Source organism: Candoia aspera, chromosome 3 (genome assembly GCF_035149785.1).
Source record: "Candoia aspera isolate rCanAsp1 chromosome 3, rCanAsp1.hap2, whole genome shotgun sequence".
NCBI lineage: Eukaryota > Metazoa > Chordata > Lepidosauria > Squamata > Boidae > Candoia > Candoia aspera.
The window spans coordinates 12,609,027-12,631,773 of record NC_086155.1 but is presented as its reverse complement, the minus strand read 5'-3'; the positions used below and the strand labels follow the sequence as shown (position 1 = coordinate 12,631,773).

The window sequence follows — 22,747 nt, the reverse complement described above, 5'->3', positions numbered from 1 at the left end:
CTAAGGGGAAGGCAAGATAATTTTTAAGAAGCAGTATTATTATTGAGTAAATTCATTTCTCTACCTTACAGATTTACTGCAGGGTCCCATCAGCAGTCAGTGACTGTTCATCAGTTGAGACTTTCTGTAATTGCTGCCAACCGTGTTTATACCTAGAATGCTTTGGCAACACTTAGGCTACTTCACTGTGCTTTATGAGCATCTGCTTTTGAAGACCACTCAGAAACCGCAGCTGGTGCAAAATGTAGCATCCCATTTGTAGGTTGGTGGGAGCTCCTGCAGACCTCCTGTGTCCCAGGCTCTGCTTTGGCTTCCAGCTGGTGCCAGGTGAATTCAGAACAATAGTTTATAAGAGAGAGAGAGATCCATATTCTAGATTTTTAATAATAAAATTTAAACTATATTAGGTTTTTTTAATTCTCTAAACTCTTGGGAATGTTATAATATATATTTAAAACAATTATCTCTGAACAAGTTTTGAAATTATTAGGTGTAAGTGTGCAAATCCACAAAGATATTTTACGCATGCAAAAGCTATATAATACCAGTCTTTGTTTTATTTATTGAATTGTCAATAATTTTTCTTTAAAAACAAAGAAAATGAATTGTAGGACAAAATTTAAGCTCGCTTAATTAAAAACTTGGAATTTTAAAAATAGTCTAAAAATGCACATTTTGGTATTCTTACTCTCTGAAATACCAAAATGTGAATTATTTGCACAATATACAGAATTTAAATTCTTTTATTCACACTCAAGTTGTATACATATATATATCATTCACAGACTGATTTGCAATTATATTTTGGGAGTAGAACACGTTTGATATAATGACTAAAATATACTACAAACAGAATGACTAAAATGAATCTATTTCTCAATCACAATATGATTGTTGTTAGCTTAGTGCAATGTATTAACCTGTCCACCGTGGTTTATAAGTTATAGTTTCTTTTGTAGGATGGGTTCACATATCTTGATGAGTACAAACAAATCTTACTATGACTTAACATCTTGTGTGAGAGCGAGTAAATCAGATTCATGCATGTTTTTTTCTTAAATCTTCCTAAGTCTTGAACATCTGAATAATAATAATAATAATGGACATTGCAGTACCTGGAGACAGCAGAAGAGGAGAAAGAACTGGTGAAAATCACAAAATATAAAGATTTGCAAGTAGAAGTAGAACAACCATGGCAAAAGAAAGCAAAGATAGTGCCAACAGTAATAGATGCCTTGGGTGCAATTCCAAAACATCTGGAGCACCACTTGAACACCATCGTCATTGATAAAGTCACCATCAGTCAATTATAGGCAGCTTTACTTGGAACAGCTTACATCCTGCGATGATACCTTTAATATTATTAAACAACAACATCTGTCTATCCCAGGTCCTTGGGAAGGACTCGATATATGCACAAAAATGTCAAATCCAGTCTAAACATCTGGCTGACTGTGCAATAATAATAATAATAATAAGATATTAAACTTGTATGCCAGTATATCTGGGTGGCTCACAACAGTCAAACAAAGAAATTACAGTAAAATCAATAAAACAGGGCAGGCGCTGCTACAGAGAAGGAACACTTCTGGGGTCCTGATGGATGACATCGTTTAATCGAAGGAACCTGGAATGTGCCAACCCTGCAGGATCGAATCAGCCAGGCAGATGTTATGGGAGACAGACCCTATAGGGCTTTATAGATAACACCCAGCACCTTGAATTGCACCCAGAAGCAAACTGGCAACCAGTGCAGCTTGCAAGGCAGAGGTGTTACATGGGCATACTGAGGCATGCCATTACAGGTAGTCTTTGGTAAATGACCACTCTTTCAGCGATCGTTAGAAGCTATGAGAGTGCTGAACGAGTGGTGGTTAGGACTGGTCCTCAAAATTCTGGCTGTCCCAGCAACCCTGCGATCACGCGATTGTGGTCTGGGTGCTTTGCAACTGGTTCACACAATGGTTGCAGCATCCTGCGGTCACATGATCATGATTTGTGGGCTTCCCACAAGCAAAGTCAATGAGGAAACCAGCAGGGAAGGTCGTAGGTTGCTTGGGTAAGTCTCCCCCATCCACACACCCTCCCCCAGCCCCTCTGCGCATGTGCCACGCCGGTCACCAGAGGGCGCTCTTATATCTTCCCCAATCCTTGCTACGTTCATGCCACGCCTCCCCTGCATACCCTCCTTGAGCCTTGCTTGTGCTACCGTCCCTGGCCACTGCACCCCCTCCTCACACCTGGCAGCAGCCACCTCAGCCCACTATGCTCGCACCATGCCTTCCCAGCCACCCGCACACCCCCTCTCTCCCTCTCCCACCTGGCAGCAGCCACTTAGCCTGCTTGTGAGCCACCTGGGACTTGCAACTTCCTGCCCACTTCCCCACCGACTTTGGTTGTCGGAAGCCGGCAGGAAGTTCTGAGGAAGCGCTCGCTTAACAACCCATGATTCTCGCTTAACTACAATAATGGGGACTGCAGGGATTGCCATCGCTAAGTGATGCGGTCATGTGATGCCATGCTTTACAACCGCATCGTTTAGCCATGGAAATTCCGATCCCAATTTCTGACGTAACTCAAGAACTTCCTGTACTGCTTGCACCGCCGCATTGTGGACCAAGTTAGTATGTATTATAAAATATATAGTATAAAATAGTAGCCATTGAATGTAGTAGCTTTATGTTGAATGTGTACTGTGCTTCTAAATCAAAAAGATGGTTTGGCTCTTGATACTGAAGAGTCTTTATAAGAATATTTCTAGTCTGGTTCTGGAAAATGGTAACAGGTCCCTTAGCTTGTCACCAGCGCTCTGTTTTCCAGTCTGGCTGTGTACCAGTGTACAGATAAAATTTATTTGTTCCAAGGTATGCTTATTTCCTTTATGATACCATCAGGCCTGCATGTTTTCAGTCATAATTAATATGCGGTACCATAGTTGCATGCAGAGATACTGAAATACAAGCATAGAAGGTCACTTCCTTGTACCACATTTCAGACAGACAAATCCCCCCTTCCCCTTACACACATCCATAATCATGCAGAAAGAGACTGAGAAAAAAAGGGATGCATCCGCACACCCTCCCCCAGCCTCCCTGCGCTTGCGGTGGTCCTGCTGCAGTGGGGAATAGTGAAAGGATTAGTCTTAGGTGAGTCTCCACCATCATGGACACGGATTCTCTGATGACATATATTCTTAGATAGGCTCCTTCCTGTTGAGGGATACTTTTTAGGAGCAGCTTCAGATGTTAGAGAAAGGGCCAAGGAGGATGCAGCAGGAAGCACGAACATTTCTGTTACAAGGCTCTCCTGTCTTGTGTGAATCTAAGGTCCTCCCCCATCCCTTAATAGTTCCATTGGACAGAATTTTGTGGGTTAGAAATTTAGCTTCCAGGGTTTCCGTCAGTGACTGCATTTAACCATTGCTCTAAACCATAATGTGGTTTGTTTGGTTTTACCTCTGTGTGCTATACAACCCAGCCAAATGTGGCTTGTTCAACAAGCCATGTTTAAGCAAACCGTGTCTTAGAGCAGGGATGCATAGCTCCAGGGTGCGGGCAGTACTCAGAGCCTCCAGATTCTCTCCAGAATTTGCCATAATATTTAAATGTTTAACATGACAAAATTAGAGCTCTACTAGTAGGGGAATAATTATATTAACTGTATTGAATTGAATTTTTGTTTGGTTTTAAATTATATTAAGCCCTTTTTGTTCTGACCCATCCATGTTTTTGTTTGTCCCTCGCTAACTGTGCAAATTTCATTCTGAGGCACATATTCAGAAGCCAAGTGTATCCCTTTGCCTCAAAGAAGTTGCAGATTCCTGTCTTAAAACATAGGTAAGAACTCAGCTAACTTGTGTTCTCATGGCAGGAAAATTGGCAGTTGGAAAGGCCCAGGAAGTGTAGAGAATAATATTTCTTCCAGTTCAAAAAAAAAAAAGGATCAGTGTTACAAACATGGCTGAAGGAAGGAGTGGTTTTTAGCCATGCTAGGAAAAGCTGCTCTAGAGAAATACAGTATTCGTTATTTATTAATTAGTGATAATTCTGTATCACTCTGCTCCAGCCATTATCAACCTGGTGGGAAATAATAAAAGGGTTTGGGAGAGAGAAAGAAGCCCAGAGTGACAGAAGGTGGTTTTCCAGCCATCTATCAGCTGGGCAACAAACAGTAGAAGTATCTTTCCAAGTTCTTGCTGTGATGTGGCTGTGACCTCAGCAGGTATGTCTTGAGCTCTGAGTAGAATACAATAGAATTGCTGACCTTGCTAGAGAGTAAATATGGCATAGCTCCATTTAAGACATGGTTATAAGAAAGTTTGCAGCTGAGGTTTAGGAGTTATGTTTGGCTTCAGGAAAAAATGAAGAGATGGGTGTGTGAGAGACAGAGACTTTTTTTTTTCAGAGTATAGCCTAACTCTGACCTTTATTTGTAAGGCTTACTAGGCAATGACCTATTTAAAATCACTGTTGTGAAACCCTTTCAAGGGGCACTGAACTTTGTTCTAATGAAATTGGAGCTCTTGTTTTAACAGCAGTTGTGTAACTGCTGTTAAAGTGCACACACCTTTCAATACGGTGTGTGTGTGTGTGTGTTTAAAAAAGCACCATTGCTGTCTTAAGCTGCAACTGGTAAACAACAAGCTCTCAAATGACAAGTCTGCCTTGTGTTTTTATTTTACAAAGTGCGGCGTATCTGTTCCGAGTGCCTCTTTCTGTAGTCCGTTTATAGCATAATAAATGCAGAGCTGTTGCTTTGTATCAGGAGACCTTTCTTCAAAGAAATGCTGTTGGAAATACATTGCATTTTCCCAGCACTGAAACAGCAATATTTTGTAATTGAGAGCTCCTGCAGGTGTTGTCCAAAATACTGCCAGCAGCTCCTACTGCAGCACACCCACAACATTGGCTGGCCTTGCTGCCAGAACATACCAGGGGTCACTGCACACTGTTACTCTAGAAGAGAAAAAGAATTAACTGACTCCCAGTCAACAAATCTTTCCCTCTCTCATCTCCATGAGATAATTCTTGCTTAGCACCAGTAGCCACCAGGTGAATGGCTATTTATATGTCCAAAATGACTGTATCGTGCCTGTGGCTTGACATGAACAGGTTGCCTTTACTCCCTGTGGCTTTTGGAAAGTCTAAAAGATCCTATGGTGTGACTGCGGTTTCAACAGAAGCAAGACTATTCACTTCCCTGCATTTCTGTAACACCTCGGTTGTCTTATTGCTGGTATTAATATGGCCCCATTCCAAACATGACATTATCTATCATCTTTCTTTCCTGTTTGATTTTTTTTCAAGAGTTTCTCAATTAGTTTATTCTGTCCTATTTCCCTGTTGTAGTTACTACACAAATGACTTGCTCAGCTTAGGTTTCTTCTGGATCTCGTGGCTTTCATTTAACAATATTTTCTAGTCCTATACTCTCCAGAAAGTAGAGAGGGTATCTGTTCTCACCAGCAGAAGTCAGAACCAAGCCTGCCTCTGACTCAGAAAGTGAAACTCAGAGTCAGAGGAGGAATTGGAAACTTACCGGGCTGAAACCAGGAAAACGAAACACCAGGATGAGTCAGCAGTGCGGGAAGAACCCAGGGCGCTGATTGGCCAGGATTTAGAGGAGGAATTAAATCCTCCAATCAGCGCACACCAATGATGAGCTGAAAAGCGCACCAAGGAGAAAGCAGCCCGATTGGCTACAGACAGGTCCAAGCCAAAGATCGGAATAAAAGGCAGCCGTGCGAAGAGCGAGCCGCTGGAGACAACCAGGCCTCCCAGCTTGCAGCTTCGGAAGAAGAGGCTTTACCTGCGTCGGAGACAGCATCTACTGCTGAAGAGGAATAAGTGCGTTTGCTCCACTCAGAGGAAGAATTTAAATCTGCTTCTGCTGCCACCAAGGAATCCACATCAGCTGCGCCCAGCAGCCTTCGCCTCGCATCCAGCCTTGAAACTCCACAAATTCTCCCGCAGTGTTGTTGTGCCTTGAAGCCACAGCGCTGCTGTTTGCCTTCAGTTTCATGCAACCACGCTTCATATGCTCAGTTGTGCTTCAGAATTTCACAACTATCTTGTTCAGGGTCTGGTTTCCAGTCCATTCCAGGGCTTCCAGCTGAGTCCAGTCTTGCTCTGAGTTCCTAGTCTTACTCCAAGTCTCCAGTCCAGAGAATCCAGCCTAGTCTGGGGCTTCCAGCCGAGTCCAGCCTTATACCGAGTTTCCAGCCTTGCTCCGAGTTCCAGTTTTCCCTCAAGCCACGTTCTAGTCCAGAGACCCTAGTCAAGTCCAGTCTTGCTCCAAGTTCCAGTTCTGCATCAAGCGTCACTCTAGTCCAGAGTTTCTAGCCAAGACTAGCCTTATGTTCAATTTGCAGTCCTGCTCCAAGACCCAGTGTTGTTCCAGTTCGAGAACTGTTGTTTCCAATTCATAATCCTTCAAGGACTTATTTACTGTAAATGGTTATTTAATAAAGAGTATTTTTGATATTAATCTGCCTGTTTGCATAGTCTGAACAGGACAAGAACATACAAATCAATTTGCAAAGGTGGAAAGTTCACCAGGTAGAGTATTTACTGTACTGTTCTTATAGAAGTGGAATTTGAATACTGAGAGGTTGTTTTGCGATTGGATGCTTCTTGGGAAGTATCAGTTGACTGGTGGTTGGGCATGGGGTTAGCTCTACTCTGATTGTCCTGCCCAGTCAGTCTGTTGTGTGTGGTTTGAACCAGGTGCTAGACTGGATGGTAGATTGTATCTACTTCCATCAATCTGTTGATCGAAATGCTAGGAAGACTATAAGAACTACAGATACTGTAAAAGTAATTCCTATTTCTGAACTGTTGAGCTGTGGAAACCTCACTGGAACATCTCCCAAAAAACATAATCCCTACTTCAGTATTGATCTCTCTAAGCCTGAGGAACCTCAGGTAAAAGTGTGTGTAGCGAACCTTGACTACTGTTATCCCAAGTTCTCTTGATGCTTTCTGTAACAAGTCTTCACCGTTTCTTTCTCATTCATTGAATGATTATGTTGGGCTGTTTTGATCAATGTGAGGTTCAGAACTATTACCTAACAAAGTAAGATCTGCTACTGTAGGCCAACTTTTCTTTGCTTAGCCAATATCAGAATAATTAACTAAAAACCTTTCAGGGGGCTTTGGTACCGTCTATATAAGAAAGGAACAACAACGAAAGAAATATGTTGTCCAGTTGATAAATAATTCTAACTTAGGGAAGGAATGTATTGTAACTTAAAACAATCTCTTTTTTCTTTTCCCAAAACCAAATAATTTAAAATACATCTATATATGATTAAGATTTTCTCAGCTGCAATCCTGTGTAGAATTATTTGTTTAGTATAATAATAAAAGTATTCTGGGGTAATGCCCTGAAAGTTATTTAGGGACAAGTTTGTAATGTCGCAAGTATCATAGATTCCCAGAAAATGCTATCTTTGGTTTACTATAATCCTCCACCTGCTAGGCTAGAAAGTTTATTGAATCAAGACAATTTGAAGTTTATTACATTTCGTAGGTACCAAAAAATGTTGAGGGCATGTTCTAAAAGTAGAGAAACAATGACTGTTGAAATGAAGCTGTTCTAGATTTTTAAGTTATGGTTTACATTCTAAGGCAAAACAAATATTATGGCCCTTGGGGTTTTCAATATCTTCTTCATATATTCAGTACCCAAGGCACCAGTTGCCTGAATTGGGACTCTAATAATGAGAAATAGGTGGTGTTAATGTATGTTTCCAGTGCAAAGCCATAATCATCCAGCTCAATTCCACAGTGTATATCATGGAGAGGATCTGTCTGTGTGGTCTCTAGGAGTCGAAAACGACTTGATGGCACTTAAGAATATATAAGGCAGCAATTAACAGGGAAATAGTTCTTCCTTTCTGGCACTTGTTTTAGCAAGTGTCCTGAAATCAGGGTGAGCTGGATCTTTAAGGCTGCTCTTATGTGCCTTGAGCAACACAGATTTTGTAAGAGAGTTGTTCTTGAACAGCTTTGTAGAAAAACATTAGATTAGAAAAGTCATTGCAGTGTGTAGACAACCCCAAGTAGACATTGTTATCTCTGCTCAGAAAGTATTCATTTTAAGGCTCTTCCCATATACACATTTTGAAATCTGTAGAAGTTCATAGTGTTTTCCACACAAAATATATTTTGCTTTGTGTCACAGTTCCGTAGGAATACTTTTTTTTTTTTAATATAACAACTGCTTTGATAAGGAAGGCTTCAGATGTATTACCTAATTATCTGCAAGATCTGTCCTATAACCCCAAGAGAGAATGTGTTCCTTCTCCCTCCCTAAAACCTGAAAACTCAATTTGATGGTTTTTTTAATCAAATTCATTATTTTTACCAAATTCATAACAGATTGACACATGTTTATTTCTAATTATTAGAAATGACTGCCTGATAATCTCTGTGGAGAGCAAAAAGTGGAAACAAGGAAAATAAAAGGGCATGTTTATGCCCTTTAAAGATACTTCTCTAGATAAGACATCTTAAAGACCATGTTTTAAATTCAGCTTATTCAAGTGTTTTGCATGATCAATCACTGTTTAAACTGCTGATGTTTAAAACCTGGGAAAGGGTTGTCTGCTTTAATTTATAGCTCCCAGAACATGGTTTTCCTTGCCCACTGAAATCTGTCTAACCCTCTCATTCCTTCCTTCGGTCATTAGCTGAAAATTTAGTTGTATCCGGAGTTTTGCCTAATCTTGCCATTTTTGTTTTGTTTTGTTTTTTGATGGTTTCTAACTGATTTCACATGGTTTATTAGAACTGCTTGTTCTTCATCTTGGCCTCTGATTCACATACATGGGTTGTGCAGCTGAATTAGGCTCATTTGGATTTTCTAGAGCACTGTTTCCCAACTTTGTGGAGTTCAAACCCCAGAATTCCATACCAGCATAGCCACTGATGAGAATTCTGGGAGTTGATGTCCTCACACCTACAGGTTGTCACAGCTGGAAAGACTGTTCTGGAGCTTATAAGACTGTCTGAGAGGACTACTGGCCTTGAAGCAAAGCTCCCGCCGACCCTCTTCAGTTTGTTTTTGACTGCGAGACCATCAGCACATTCATCCTAGAGCTGGTTATCCCTTTTCTTTATCAAATGCTCGGTTTTTTCCCTTATTAATTTTCTCTACTCTTCTTACAATTTGCCTTCAAAACTCCTTAGAGGTTTGTTGGTGAGGACACCTCTTCCCTGCAGAGCAGAGTAGGCCAGGCGTCTGGCCTTTGGTGTTACCGCCCTCAAAGGTCCATTTCACAAATGCCATGTTGCAAAAATAATCTTCCCTCATATGAGCATAAACTGTATTTTTCTCGCCTAGACATTTTTAGGCCCTGTCAAGTATAAGTTGCTGTAAATTTTCATATCACACCACAGTATATTTTTGCAGAGATTAAAATAGAACTTGTGGCTGCATAGCTGTCATAAATATCTGTGAACCAAAAATGCTTCTGGGGGAGATGATGCTCCTGACTATGCATGTTGCAACAATTTGCTGGAGGCTCTCATTGTAGGCCTCTCAGTTGCTATTGCTGCTGTTGCTTTTTTCATATCCCTAAGCAATTTTGCCTTTTTTCAGCATGCAGGAGGAACAAGGAAGTTCCTACAACTTCCTCATTATTCTGCTGAAGAGCCTGGAAGCTGCTAAGAACCATGAACAACTGGCAGGGCTGGGAGTATCAGCCGTGTTGCTTCAGCATTCCATAAACTTCTTTACACAGAGAAGTTTCTGTTCACGTGTTCCTGTATTAACTGGTCCTCAGTCAAAATGAAATCCAGAAATTTCAGTTTGGATGGTTTTTTGTGAATTGCAAATATTAGGGAATCTGTGCCATTTTCCCCTCTTTGCTACTGTTCACTGGTGTTTTAAATATAGGATTTTGAGGATTTCCTGCCGATTTCCATTTTCATACCATTATTTATCCATTTGATTTATATGGCTGCCCAACTCAGTGTGACTCTGGGCAGCTAACATCTCATTAAAGAGCAACAGACAAAAACATTCTTGACATGTTGGGGCTTATAGATAATTTAAATCAAGAAAATTGGACTCTGAAATGTAATACAGTTCTTACTTAAATGCACCCGTCCCCAGATAGAAGAGGTTCTTCTATTTTCATGGGATGCATTTGAATTAAACACATTCTCTCCATTCATGTGTGCTGTTGAAAATTACTTATTGTACTTTGCAATGTGTGATTAAAAAGTACATTATTGAAAATATTGCCTGACCAAAACAACCCCAAATAGTAGGAACTGTTTTGTTTTGCAGCAATTTCACGTCTACCATTATTTTTGTTGCTGTTTAATTTCAGTTGCTACTGAATGCCAAGATGAACACTTCTTGTTTATTCATTTAGTCGCTTCCAACTCTTCGTGACTTCATGGACGAGCCCACGCCAGAGCTTCCTGTCGGTCGTCAATACCCCCAGCTCCCCCAGGGACGAGTCCGTCACCTCTAGAATATCATCCATCCACCTTGCCCTTGGTCGGCCCCTCTTCCTTTTGCCCTCCGCTCTCCCTAGCATCAGCATCTTCTCCAGGGTGTCCTGTCTTCTCATCATGTGGCCAAAGTATTTCAGTTTTGCCTTTAATATCATTCCCTCAAGTGCGCAGTCTGGCTTTATTTCCTGGAGGATGGACTGATTTGATCTTCTTGCAGTCCAAGGCACTCTCAGAATTTTCCTCCAACATCACAGTTCCAAAGCATCGATCTTCCTTCTCTCAGCCTTCCTTATGGTCCAGCTCTCGCAGCCATATGTTACTACAGGGAACACCATTGCTTTAACTATGCGGACCTTTGTTGTCAGTGTGATGTCTCTGCTCTTAACTATTTTATCGAGAGTTGTCATCGCTCTTCTCCCAAGGATTAAGTGTCTTCTGATTTCCTGACTGCAGTCAGCACCTGCAGTAATCTTCGCACCTAGAAATACAAAGTCTTTCACTGCTTCTACATTTTCTCCCTCTATTTGCCACTTATCAATCAAGCTGGTTGCCATCATCTTGGTTTTTTTGAGGTTTAGCTGCAAGCCAGCTTTTGCACTTTCTTCTTTCACCTTCATCATAAGGCTCCTCAGTTCCTCTTCGCTTTCAGCCATCAAAGTGGTATCATCTGCATATCTGAGATTGTTAATGTTTCTTCCAGCGATTTTAACTCCAGCCTTGGATTCCTCAAGGCCAGCATGTCGCATGATGTGTTCTGCATACAAGTTGAATAGGTAGGGTGGGAGTATACAGCCCTGCTGTACTCCTTTCCCAACCTTAAACCAGTCTGTTGTTCCGTGGTCTGTTCTTACTGTTGCTACTTGGTCGTTATACAGATTCTTCAGGAGGCAGACAAGATGAACACTAAATAATCTATAATTCCCCTTTTCTGTGTATATTGCACTGTTTTCTCTTTTTCAATAAAAAAGTTTGAAATCTGATACTGATTAGTGACATATTACAGTTTAACCCTCCTCATCTTGCTGTGCCACTTTAATACATGTGTACAATATTTTCTCACTGCTATGGGGTATGGAATGAAGAGTTAGGTGAGGATCTAAACAAGAAAGAGTGTTTTTGTATATAATTTTATTAAGTTTACAGCAAAGATAAAAAAAACTACAGTACAACAAAAAAACCACAAAAAGAAAAACTAAAGAGGTATGAAACACACAAAAAAGAATTTTAAGATTACATAGAAAGATGACTTCCAACTTTCAACAGCAAGAATATACAATTTCCATAATCAAACCCTTACTCTTTGTCAAACCAAAATCACATTATTTCTATAAATCCTTTCATTAACACCTGCAAATCACTAATACAATGGCTCTTTCCCCTTACATAAAAAGTATATATAAGGAAGTGTTTTTGGATGAGGAACCTCACGTGATACATAATTGGCTTAGTATGATAATGGGGTCTGGATAGGGCACCATCACAGTGCTGCAGCATATTCATTTTGCTTGGAAGGAGTGGAATAGCTGTGAGAATATCTGCTGTTATACAAAGTCTGTTCTTTGGCTGAAGATGGCCTTTCTTCAAGGCCTTCTCTAGGTCAGGTGGAGGTTTTGAAATTGTCCATTAGCAGTTAATACTTTGATAACAAATTGAACAGACACACAGGTCACATGGTGAGGTTTGTTTCTATTTAATAGTAAATATTGCTTTGTGTTAATCTATACACCTATGTTCACACATCATACATTTTATACAAATTGATAAATACTTCTTCTTGTTCCTCTGGGGTGGATTTCTTTTGTGGCAATATTCAAGCAGTCATCTCAGTGCTACTAGGCCATTTGTTTAAATTGCACTTTGATGGATAAAAAGCTAATTCTTACCAGGAAAATTAGATCCTCCTTATCTAATACGTCATTTGGGTTAAACCACAGTATCAATCAGGGGAGGTAATATCCAAGTTTTTGTTGTTTTTCATTGGATTTTAATTTGGAGTGAAAAACTGCAGAATGGAGAGCTAACTTGTGTGATTTATATCTTAGGCACTTGTCTGTAATCCAGTAAATGTTAGTATTGATTGTAGGTCCTTATTTTGAAATCCCAGTCAATAAGTTCAAAGAGTGTGGACTTAGATTCTTTTTCCATCCCACGTGGAAAGTTAACAACCACATTAAAAAGATAGCGTGACAGTTGCTGGGTTATAGTTCAGCTTATAAGAAGGTGACATTAAGCAAAATAGTATTCTCATTGATCAAGCATTTTGGCTACGATTTTTAAATTCATGGTTTTGCTTAGTTAAGTAATTGATTCCCAATAAAATGTGATCAAGGAAAAATTGCTCCTGTGAAACCTTGGAACAGCTTCATTTTTGTTTGGTTATTCTTTAATCTCTTGGAATAGATGTTACAGAAGGGAAAGCGTTGCATGAAAACACATTTCACATCAATAGCACATCAAGCTCAAATCCCTATTCACTGCCAGATTCCAGGATGTTTTTTGACTTCCCAGTTTACCCTACAACCTTAGTATGGCAGTTTCCCATCCAAGTATTAATTAGGCCAGGCCCTACTTAGCTTCCAATTTCAGAACAAATCAGAAATATCAACTGTTGTTTTTGTGTATATTCATTTACCATGAACAGAATTACTATTCTGTGAAACACATGCTTTGCAGCAATAAATACTACACTGATAGGTTACCCTAAATGTATTCAATGAAACGATTGCAGTTACATCTAAGACCCTTGAAGGAAATTGTGGATGTCATCTTGGAGCCCTTTCAGTAATTGGTGAGAAATCAGGGAGGATGAGTGCACTGCCATAGAATTAGAGAAGGGCAAATATCTCTATCTTCAAAAAGGGGAAAAAATAGGTCCTGGCCAACTATATACTGATTGGCTTGGTGTTAGTACCAGGCAAAATAGATTATAAAGTAGTCAGTTGGTGAGCATTTAGGAAAGAATGCATTGCTTGACGGGGGCCAGCATGGGTTTATCAAACAGAAGCCCTGCCAAATCAGCCTGATTTGTTTTTCTGACAGAGTGACCAGTTTGGTTAACTATGGAATACAGTGGGCTTTGTGTATTGCAATTTCAGAAAAGCATTCAACACCACCTCCCATGAAATCATAGTAGAGAAGATGGTAAAAAGTGGGCTGGATTTGGAAGATCTTAACAAGCTGGAACAATGGGCAAGATGAAATTCAATAGAGATAAATGCAGAGGCCTCCATTTGGATAAAAAATATTGAAAGCATGATTATTGGGGGGTGTACTAGGGAACAGTACATGCAAAAAGAATCTGGGGTGTTTTGGTGGATCAGTAGTAGAGCATGAACCAATAGTGTTGTGCAACTGCACCAAAAGGAAATGCAATCCTAGGCTTTATCAACAGAAGTACAGTGTCAAGATCAAAAGAAATAATTGTTGTTCCCTGTTCTCCATTAATAGACCACACCTAGAATATCGCATCTAGTTTTGGGCACATTTTCAGAAATATATTAACGAACTGGAGTAGATTCAGAGGATAATAACCAGGATAAGAGCCTGAAAGGAAAACCTTAGAAGGAATAGTTGGAGACACTTGGATATGTTCAGTCTGTAAAAAAAAAACAGTAGGAAACATGATGGCTATCTACAAGTATCTGAAGGGAAGTCATGGATAGGGCAGAATTGTTCACGGTCATTCCAGAAGGCAGGACAAAATGGTTTTAAAATATAAGAAAGTGGATTTGGGTTGGACATCAGAACAAAACTCCAGTATGATAAGAGCTATTTAACAAAGGAACCATGTGCCTTTGGAGGTAATGGCCTCTCCTATATTGAAGGTGTTTAAACATAGCCTGGATGGCTATCTGTCAAGGATGCTGCTGCAGTAGATTCCTACACTGGATGGGGGTTGGACTAAATGATCTGAAAGGTCCTTTTCAAGCATTACATCCCACAATCATATTATACAGTGGGTTATGTGGCTTTGCCTTAGGACAATATGTGGATATGTAGCTTATGATTTATGGCTCAGCATGTTGCATGAATTCAGATATGTTTCACATGATTATGGCTCTGTCTGCATATTTAAATTCAAAAAGTATTATTTTTAGTCCCCAGCACCTGGTGTTACGCACCAGGCAATTTACGCAAGGTTTTCGCTTGATTATCTTCAAGTTCACATGAACTGCCATGTAACGTACTTGAGATGCTGTCATGTATGCCTAATGACATGTTAATGACTTTCAATGTAAGCTAGTTATTGCTTAATAATTTAATATTGTTGTAAATTCAACATTAATTAATGGTGAAAGCCAACATAGGAAAGGCAGGAGGAAATCTGCACTAGTTGTGGTAAAAGGAAATAAAGTGTGTGGCTAATCACTTAACCCTGATTTAAAGAGATCAGTTGCACTAAGGCAGTGTTTTTTAAACTTGGCAGCTTTAAGATGTGTGGACTTCAACACTGGCTAGGGAATTCTGGGAGTTGAAGTCCACACATCTTAAATCTGCCAAGTTTTAAAAACACTGCACTAAGGCATCCTGAGAATATAGGAAATGCTAGTAATAGGGAATTGCCTGGTTTTGCACAGATAAAATTTAGTTCCTTGGATTCTTTGTTCTATGAGTATTGGGTTGAAGGTGTTGGAAAGTTCACATAACTTCATTGTATTTTTTTATTGGAGTCCTTGCCAGAGATCTCTGGGTTTTGTTTATGGGTTGTTGTTGTTTTTTGGAACCTGCAAATCCAGTACTTCAGTGTCAGCTAATTGAAAAATGGATTCCAAAACAAGTCAACACAAGTGAACTGTGTTTGAGAAATGCTCTTTGAAACTTTCTTAACTAGTTTGACACTTTTCAAAATACCTTTTTATGTTAAAAAAAAGTCTGCTAAACATTAGATTTGGTAATTTGAAAAAAAAAAAAAAAGGATTTGGTTCTAAGTTAGAAGTTTGTGTTGTCCTTCCAAGTGGGGTTCCTCTTGAGTGAGGAAAAGAAGTTTATTAAGCATTGAGTATAGAGAGTAAGAATGTAATGTAGTGGCTGTGGTTAACATTATTTAAGGTTCTAGTATTGGTACTTTCAAAAAGGGGGGAAAGGAGTATTTCTAACATTTTTGAAATTCATTTGAAAATTGCACTTGAAATCCCAACACACTTAGGTCACAAGACATTTAGCATGGAATGACAGAGAAGCAGATAAAGCTTCTCTTCAATGTCCAGTGATCTCTAATTTTTATTTTGCAGCGTGTCTTGCAAGAAAGTTCTTTGATGGCATAGAGTAGATTGCTAAAATTGAACAAAATACAATTGCTATAATGTGAAAACCCCACTAATTCTAATATTGGATTAGAATACTGAAATTTTGCATAAGTAAGGAAAGAGCCTCTTTAACACATGTTATAAATATTATTTATTACTGTACATAGAAATATTATCAGCTAAATAACTGGGGTTACAGGATTTGGTTAATGCAGAAACCAATTATTAGAAAATGTCTTGAAACTTTTGCCATTTAGTATTTTATTTGTTGTTCATTATGTAAAAGCATGTTGCCTTTTATGTATTCCTTTCCTTGTTTGTTGTTCATATAGATTTATTCATTCTCTAATATTTTTTTGCTTTCAGGAGTTTTATGAACATACAAAAACACTTTGGCAAGATGAAGGTGTGAAAGCATGCTATGAAAGATCTAATGAATATCAGTTGATTGACTGTGCACAGTAGTAAGTACAACTTTTCTTACAGTTAATTTTGTTGCTATATTGGAGGGAAGGAGAACGAACAGTGGAAAGATTCCGTGTTACTGGTGCTGATGTGGTATAATGGTTAACCTTGAGTCAGATATCCATAATATAGTAAGTTTGCTGGGCAATCCCTTGATATTGTTGCAACTTTATCATGTAGCATTTATTTATGCATTTGACGGGTGAAACACAGTGTGAGCTTTGCTGAAAATGAATTATTTTGTGTGTAGGATTGCAGTATTTTAGAATGGTTTCATTGAGTTGATTTATAAGAAGAGTCTACTTTATAGCACCACTAAGCTGTAGACAGTGTGAAAAAAAAACACAAACTACATGAGTCCTTTGAAGTCTGTGGATTAGATCCTAAAGTAAGTTAAATATTGTGTGCATATGCGAATCAAGTTATTTATTTACACATCCTATTACAAATTAGCATAGCCTTGGTTTGTTGGAACAAGCTCAAATGATGTATGCTGGTATTCCCACCTCTTTTCTTTCGTTTCTTCTTGGGTACCTTTGAGAATTAATCCACAATATCATATAATATTCCAACAGAGGCATCAAATGTTTTGCTATATGTAGTTTATAGCCTGATTAGCTGTAAAACAATTCCCTGGATACCAATATCACAGATATGGCTGGAAAGCTTCAGTTTTGAGAGATAAAGTAGACCATACTTTTTCTTCTATCCTGTCAGAAGATGAGGTTCATTCCTGATCAGACTGAGGTGTCACTAATGTTACTTTTCAAAAAGGTATCTTAGGAAAGTAAAACTCTTGTAGATTGGAAGGTATACAGCAACTACACAGTTGTTGTGTAGTAGACTTTCATTTGCTCTCAGTTGCAATCTTCTGGCCAGCCAAGAAGCCAGAGTTGGGTTGTGCTGACTTGACATAACTCTTGTTGTTTCAAAGGCTTTAGAAAAAGTGAATTAGTTTATAGCTTAGGTCTCTTTATAAATTCAAAAAAATAATAAAAGGATGAGATCTCTCCACACTGCCTTTAAAACATGTTATTCTGATCGAAATGTAGGAGTACTTTTCTATAGGTAGCATTATTTCATGAGTCATTATTTTAGAAATTTCTCATCCAAGCTCTATATCCTTTTATTTGTGTAACATAAAATATTACACTTTCACTTTCAGATCTGTATCCATGATTGCAGTGTGGATGTATCCTCAGATGGCTTTTTGAAGGACGTATGACTAGCGATAACTTTATATTTTTCTGCTAGGTTAAAATGTTTTCATCTGCCTGGCCAGCTAAATTGTTGGCATTGTTTACTAGATAAATAGCCATGCTTCTCGGTTTTATGTGGCTGGTTTCATTTTCATTGTTGCAATATGTTTGTTATGGCCTGAAGACCCTTAGGAATGAGTGGATAGTTTCAGAATCTTTAAGTAGATTAAGCTGAGAATATGCTTGTGTGACCTTTCTACACCCTCGTGGTAAAATGCTTGGTCAGAATTCCCCAGGGGAACTTTGAACCTTCTTTGAAACTAGCAGACTTCAAGCAGATGGCTTTGCTATGGGGCCTATGGGATGACTTACTCAAGAATTCCAGGAAAGAACCTGAGAATGTATATCCTACTTAATAGGATCCGCAGTGTGACTTGCATCTTTATTCCAGTGTTCTTTGCTGGAATTCCTGATTGAACTCATTGTGTTGATCTCGCAGGACATGAACGATACGGTGACTCAGATTTTTGATAGCAATTTCTCTGCGAATAAAATGGACTATATCAACTCAATGTAGTGCATGGCACAGCACATTCTTACCAACCTGTGTTAAAGCATGGAATAAGAATTTCATTAGCAAGAAATCATTGAGCATTACCCAGTTCCTTTAATATCCACACTATCCGTCTCTTAGCTTTTCTTATGACTTCTCCATTTATAATATATTGAATCAGACTTTCTAAGGCAAAGACTGTAGCTTTCCAGCTCATCTTAACTGAGAGCCTACTTTGTTTCATTGGATTTTTTTCTCAATCTGTCTAGTCTATTAGAATAGGAAACCTACCACTTTTCAAATACTACTGAACTTTTCTGCTAATAGGGCTTCTGGGAAATTTAGTTCATCAACACCCCTTTTTAGAAGAACAATTGCTTGATCCTGTACTTCCTGCTTACTTATGCAGAAGTGAACAGCTTGAGGGGAGGAGAAAAATGCAATTTCCCTTCCCTTTACTAAGGTTACCAAACTGGTTACTTTCACTGGAGCTACAGGGGGAAAAAAATCTGTGATCCTGAGCCAGAGATTTCCTAGTGCATTTGACTCTGCAAGATTTAGGGAAGCTAGGAGGGAAATGTCAGTGCACCTTGACTCTCAACAGACTTTCAGGTGATTCTATAAAAAAAAGAAAAAAGAAGTTGCATAGGAAATGGGGCCTCGCTGTTACCATCTAGAATCAGAATAATTGACTGTTTAGGTTTATACAAAGTGATTTCTCCATGTTTAATATTAAATGGAAACTGGTTTTATTGTCATGGGAATATTTGGGGAGTGAGATTCTTGTCAAAGGGAATAAGATTCTGGGGGGAGATGTGCGGTGGCAAAATTTGAAAAAGAAAGAAAAGAAAAGAGAAGAGAAGAAAAAGATAAAGGGAAAGAAACACCTTTACTAATAGCATTTTAATGTAAAAATGCTTATTTTAAATATGTACCATCTGGTAAATGTGTCCTTTACATAATGAAAGTCAGTTGGAAGACTTTAGGTGGTTTCAGTACGCCATTAGCCTTGCACAAGTTGTGCAAAATTCTTTTACTGAGCAGTGTCTGGCAATTCATTTCCAGATCTCCAGGCTGTGCTGAAAAGATGCAAGAAGAACATATTTGGTGATCTTGATTTGGAATTTGTTTTACTTTGTTTTTGTCTCTTATATTATCATTATATCTTTCTTTTTTTTGACATAATTAGTTGGGTCATATATTTTGTACTGCTCTGATATCCATAAGAATGCAGAGTAGTCTGCTAATAACTTAAATGAATAGGCAAGCATCAAAAATGACAATTTTATTACAGGAATACAAGCTGTTCCATCTTCCCCCACAAATCAAGGTTTTTATTTTTTGGTAGATTTTCTCATACCCTCATTCTGCTAAAGATTTGCTCTGCGTATCCTCCAGTTAACATTTCCTGGACTTTTACCAGGGTGGAAAAGGAAATAGGGCAAGGGAAGCCATTCGCAAGCTGTTTCACACCCCTTCGACTTCAGGAAGGGCCGGAAGTAGTGTGAGAGAGTTTCTGTACATGGTGTTTCCTGCGAGAATGCCTCTACGTGTTTTCTTGCTGTCTGCCATTTCAAAGGAAGAGCTAGGAGGAAAGTGTTGTAGAGGCAGGTTGGATTGCCTGCACTTCATTGTTACAAAAATGCTCAGATAACTTTAGAAGGGGCAGCGCGGCCCCTCAGAGCTCTAGGAATCAAATGTTTGTAAAATGGTTGGCTTTATGCTATAACTAGAAATCAGCTGTGGGAGGGCAAAAAACATACTACAACTGAGCATAATGGAGGGTTAGGAGGCAGAGATATACCCAACATTATTGTGTCCTTTGCACTGACTATGTTTTGCATTATTTCTCTGCATGCATGCTGTCTATAAGTCTTTGCATCCACAGACAGCTGACTCTCCCAAGCAGGTTCTTGTGTAATTATCTCCTTTAAATAACACTTGTAATAAAAATACACTCTGCTTTCCAGCAAATATTCAGTCACATCCCTTTCTCTCAAAGGTGGGACACACATTTGCATAATAGATGTTCTGGTATTTTTCTTTCTGTAACTTTGCATTGATTGTTGTTGTTCCCTGCTATTATCTGTACCCAAAATAAAGACATATGGTGAGTAGCTGCTTTCTAATATACCCAGAGATGTTAATAACATGCTTGTTCAGTGAAAAAGTGGTCCTTTAAGTGATATGGTGGTCTGTAACCGCTGAATCACAAACCAACCTCACTACTTAGTTCCTTTTAAAACTCTGTTTTGGGGAATCTTACTGTGAAGATCAGGAATGGCAAGCAAAGTCCCTTGAAAGACAACGTCCTTGCCACTTCCAGTCTTTCCCTACAGAGCACACTAATTTTCAGAAGTACATTCATTTTATATGTGACAGGGCTAGGCATGAAATTGTATGCATTCTAGAATAAAAATGAAGAATCTTCCACATCACACAGTGGTTTCCTGATCGTGCAGGGAAATTTTAAAGAAATTGAGATGCAAAAGTAAACTAAACAGTTTGAAGAAACAAGTTTGTAATTCTTGAATCTTCCTCCCTACAACCATGTCTACAACCTCACCCACTTAATATTCATTTTTGGTTTGGTTTTAAAGTAAAGGACAGAGATTGAGGGCCAATCTTTTCAGTACTATTGTAATCAATTACAGAGACAATTCAATCTATGAAAACAGGGGAAGCCCCTGGACCTGATGAACTTCTAGTTGAGTAATACAGAATGTTCATACACCTATTGGCCCTTATATTGTTGGAGGTCTATAATCAATCACTTAATCTCTCTGTATTTCCTTTATAATTTTATTATTACAATCATATTGAAGTTGAGAAAGATTCTACTAAATGTGCACGTTATAGATAGACTAATATTTTTGCTTATGTGGACACAAAAGTACTAACTGCAATGCTAGCCAGGAAGTTACAGAAAGTAATACCATCTATAAACTAACCATCTTAATCTTGATTTATAAAAAAATAGACAAGCTTTCTGCAGTAACTGCCTGGTGATTGATATTTTGGATATAGCAATAGATAAATTGGAATCAGCTGTTCTAATTCCATTGGACATTGAAAAGGTCTTCAAATGGTTTAAATTGAAATTATTAAGTGTGTTCTAAGAAGAAAGGAATTTCTTTTGTTTACTGGACTTCAGTTTGCTATCTTCACCCAATGGCTACAGCTATTATAGATAGATTTGTCTCTCAACCTATCAAGTTATATTTTGGCATCCATCAAGTGTGCCCCTTGTCTCCTTTGATCTTTAGTTTGGTTCATTAACATTTCATTTCTTCTATTAAACAGTATCAAGTGTCTGGTAACGTTCACTTCTGAATATAAATTTTCCGTATATGCTGATGCTATGGCTATTTTGAACAATTATGTATTGTCATCAACAAAGCTTATTGAAGTTTTCCAGCAATGTGGTTTATACTTCATACTATTAACTGGAATAAGTCTATTTTGCTGCCTTTGGGATCCACTATATCTATAGACTAATTTAAGATATTAGGATTTACAATTTATATGGCTTTTATTAAACATTTGGATTTATATATTTCTCAAAATATATGTTGAATCAAATATATCTAAATGTATAGATACAAATCCAGTACATATAACTCAGTGGTTAAAACTTCCATGAAATCTCTGAGATAAGATCGTTATTAAAATATTACATCAAGATTAATTTATATTTTAAGATGGATTCCAATATCAATCCCTATTAAATACTTTACTCAGAAAAGATAATGAGAAAAATTTTATGGCAGACCGAAGCCCCTCAAATATCCTTGGCCAAATAGAGGTTACTTGTGATGGCTTTAATCTACCAGATTTTCAACTGTATCATTTAACATCTATATTATTTCAGAATGAGACCTTTTATGAATATTTCCCTCTTTGGGCCTACTTGGAGAAGTAACAATTCTGAAATCTTGAATCCAGGTTTATTAAATCTTTTGAAAGCTGCTAGGTATATTTGGTAGTTAATAAGTAAGCAGTTACATTTTGATTCCAAATCACATGAGATACTGATATTATGGAATAATCCTAATTGAAAAATAGCAGGGAAGTTGTTTAATTGGAGTGCTTGGGTCAAACAAGGGATCAGTGAGTACAATTTTAATGGTTGGTTCAAAGGCTACATTTCAATATGGTTAACCTACAACATTTCCTTGGCAATATATACAGCTGAAACATATATTAATTAAACAGTATGGCCTACACCAGGGGTTGACTACCTATGGCCTGCAGGCCAAATGTGGCCTCCACCCAAAATCATCCAGCCTGCAGTCCCAAAAATAAATGCAGGTAGTCCTCCCTTAGCGACCCCAATTGGGGCCAGCAACTCGGTCACTAGGCAACGTGGTCTCTAAGCAAAACATCACATGACCACAATGGACTTTTGATGTCACTTCCCATTCGGTCGAGTCGCCATGGGTTGTTAAGCATGATGTCATGTGACAGCGACTTGTGATTTTACTGCCAACTTATCTGCTTGTCGGAAGTCAGCTGTGCAGTGCACAAACAGCGATCACATGACTGGACACTGTGATGGTCATAAATGTGAGGATTGACCGTGAAGTTACTTTTTCAGCACTGTCGTAACTTTGAACAGTCGCTAAACAGGGCAGTTGTTAAGTGAGAACTACCTGTATATCCACCAGGCCCACAAAGGAGAGAAGGAGAGAATAGACATCTGATGGCCTCTCTTGTGAGCGCCTGCCACTTCCTTGGCTGACCATTTTGGTGATGGGGTCACCAGCTGCCTTGGCTCTGGCAAGAGCAAACTGTGAGGTGGAGGAGGAGGAGGAA

The 22,747-nt window shown here is 38.7% G+C and overlaps 1 protein-coding gene across 2 annotated transcripts in view; it reads left to right on the top strand.

Annotated features, from left to right (window-relative positions):
- The window catches only part of GNAS (GNAS complex locus), a 198,195-nt gene that overhangs the window by 133,186 nt on the left and 42,262 nt on the right, over positions 1-22,747 (top strand). For both annotated transcript variants that reach the window (XM_063296989.1, XM_063296991.1), the window contains exon 5: positions 16,082-16,179. In XM_063296989.1, coding sequence (XP_063153059.1) covers positions 16,082-16,179 — 98 coding nt within the window. The remainder of the gene's footprint in view (positions 1-16,081; positions 16,180-22,747) is intronic.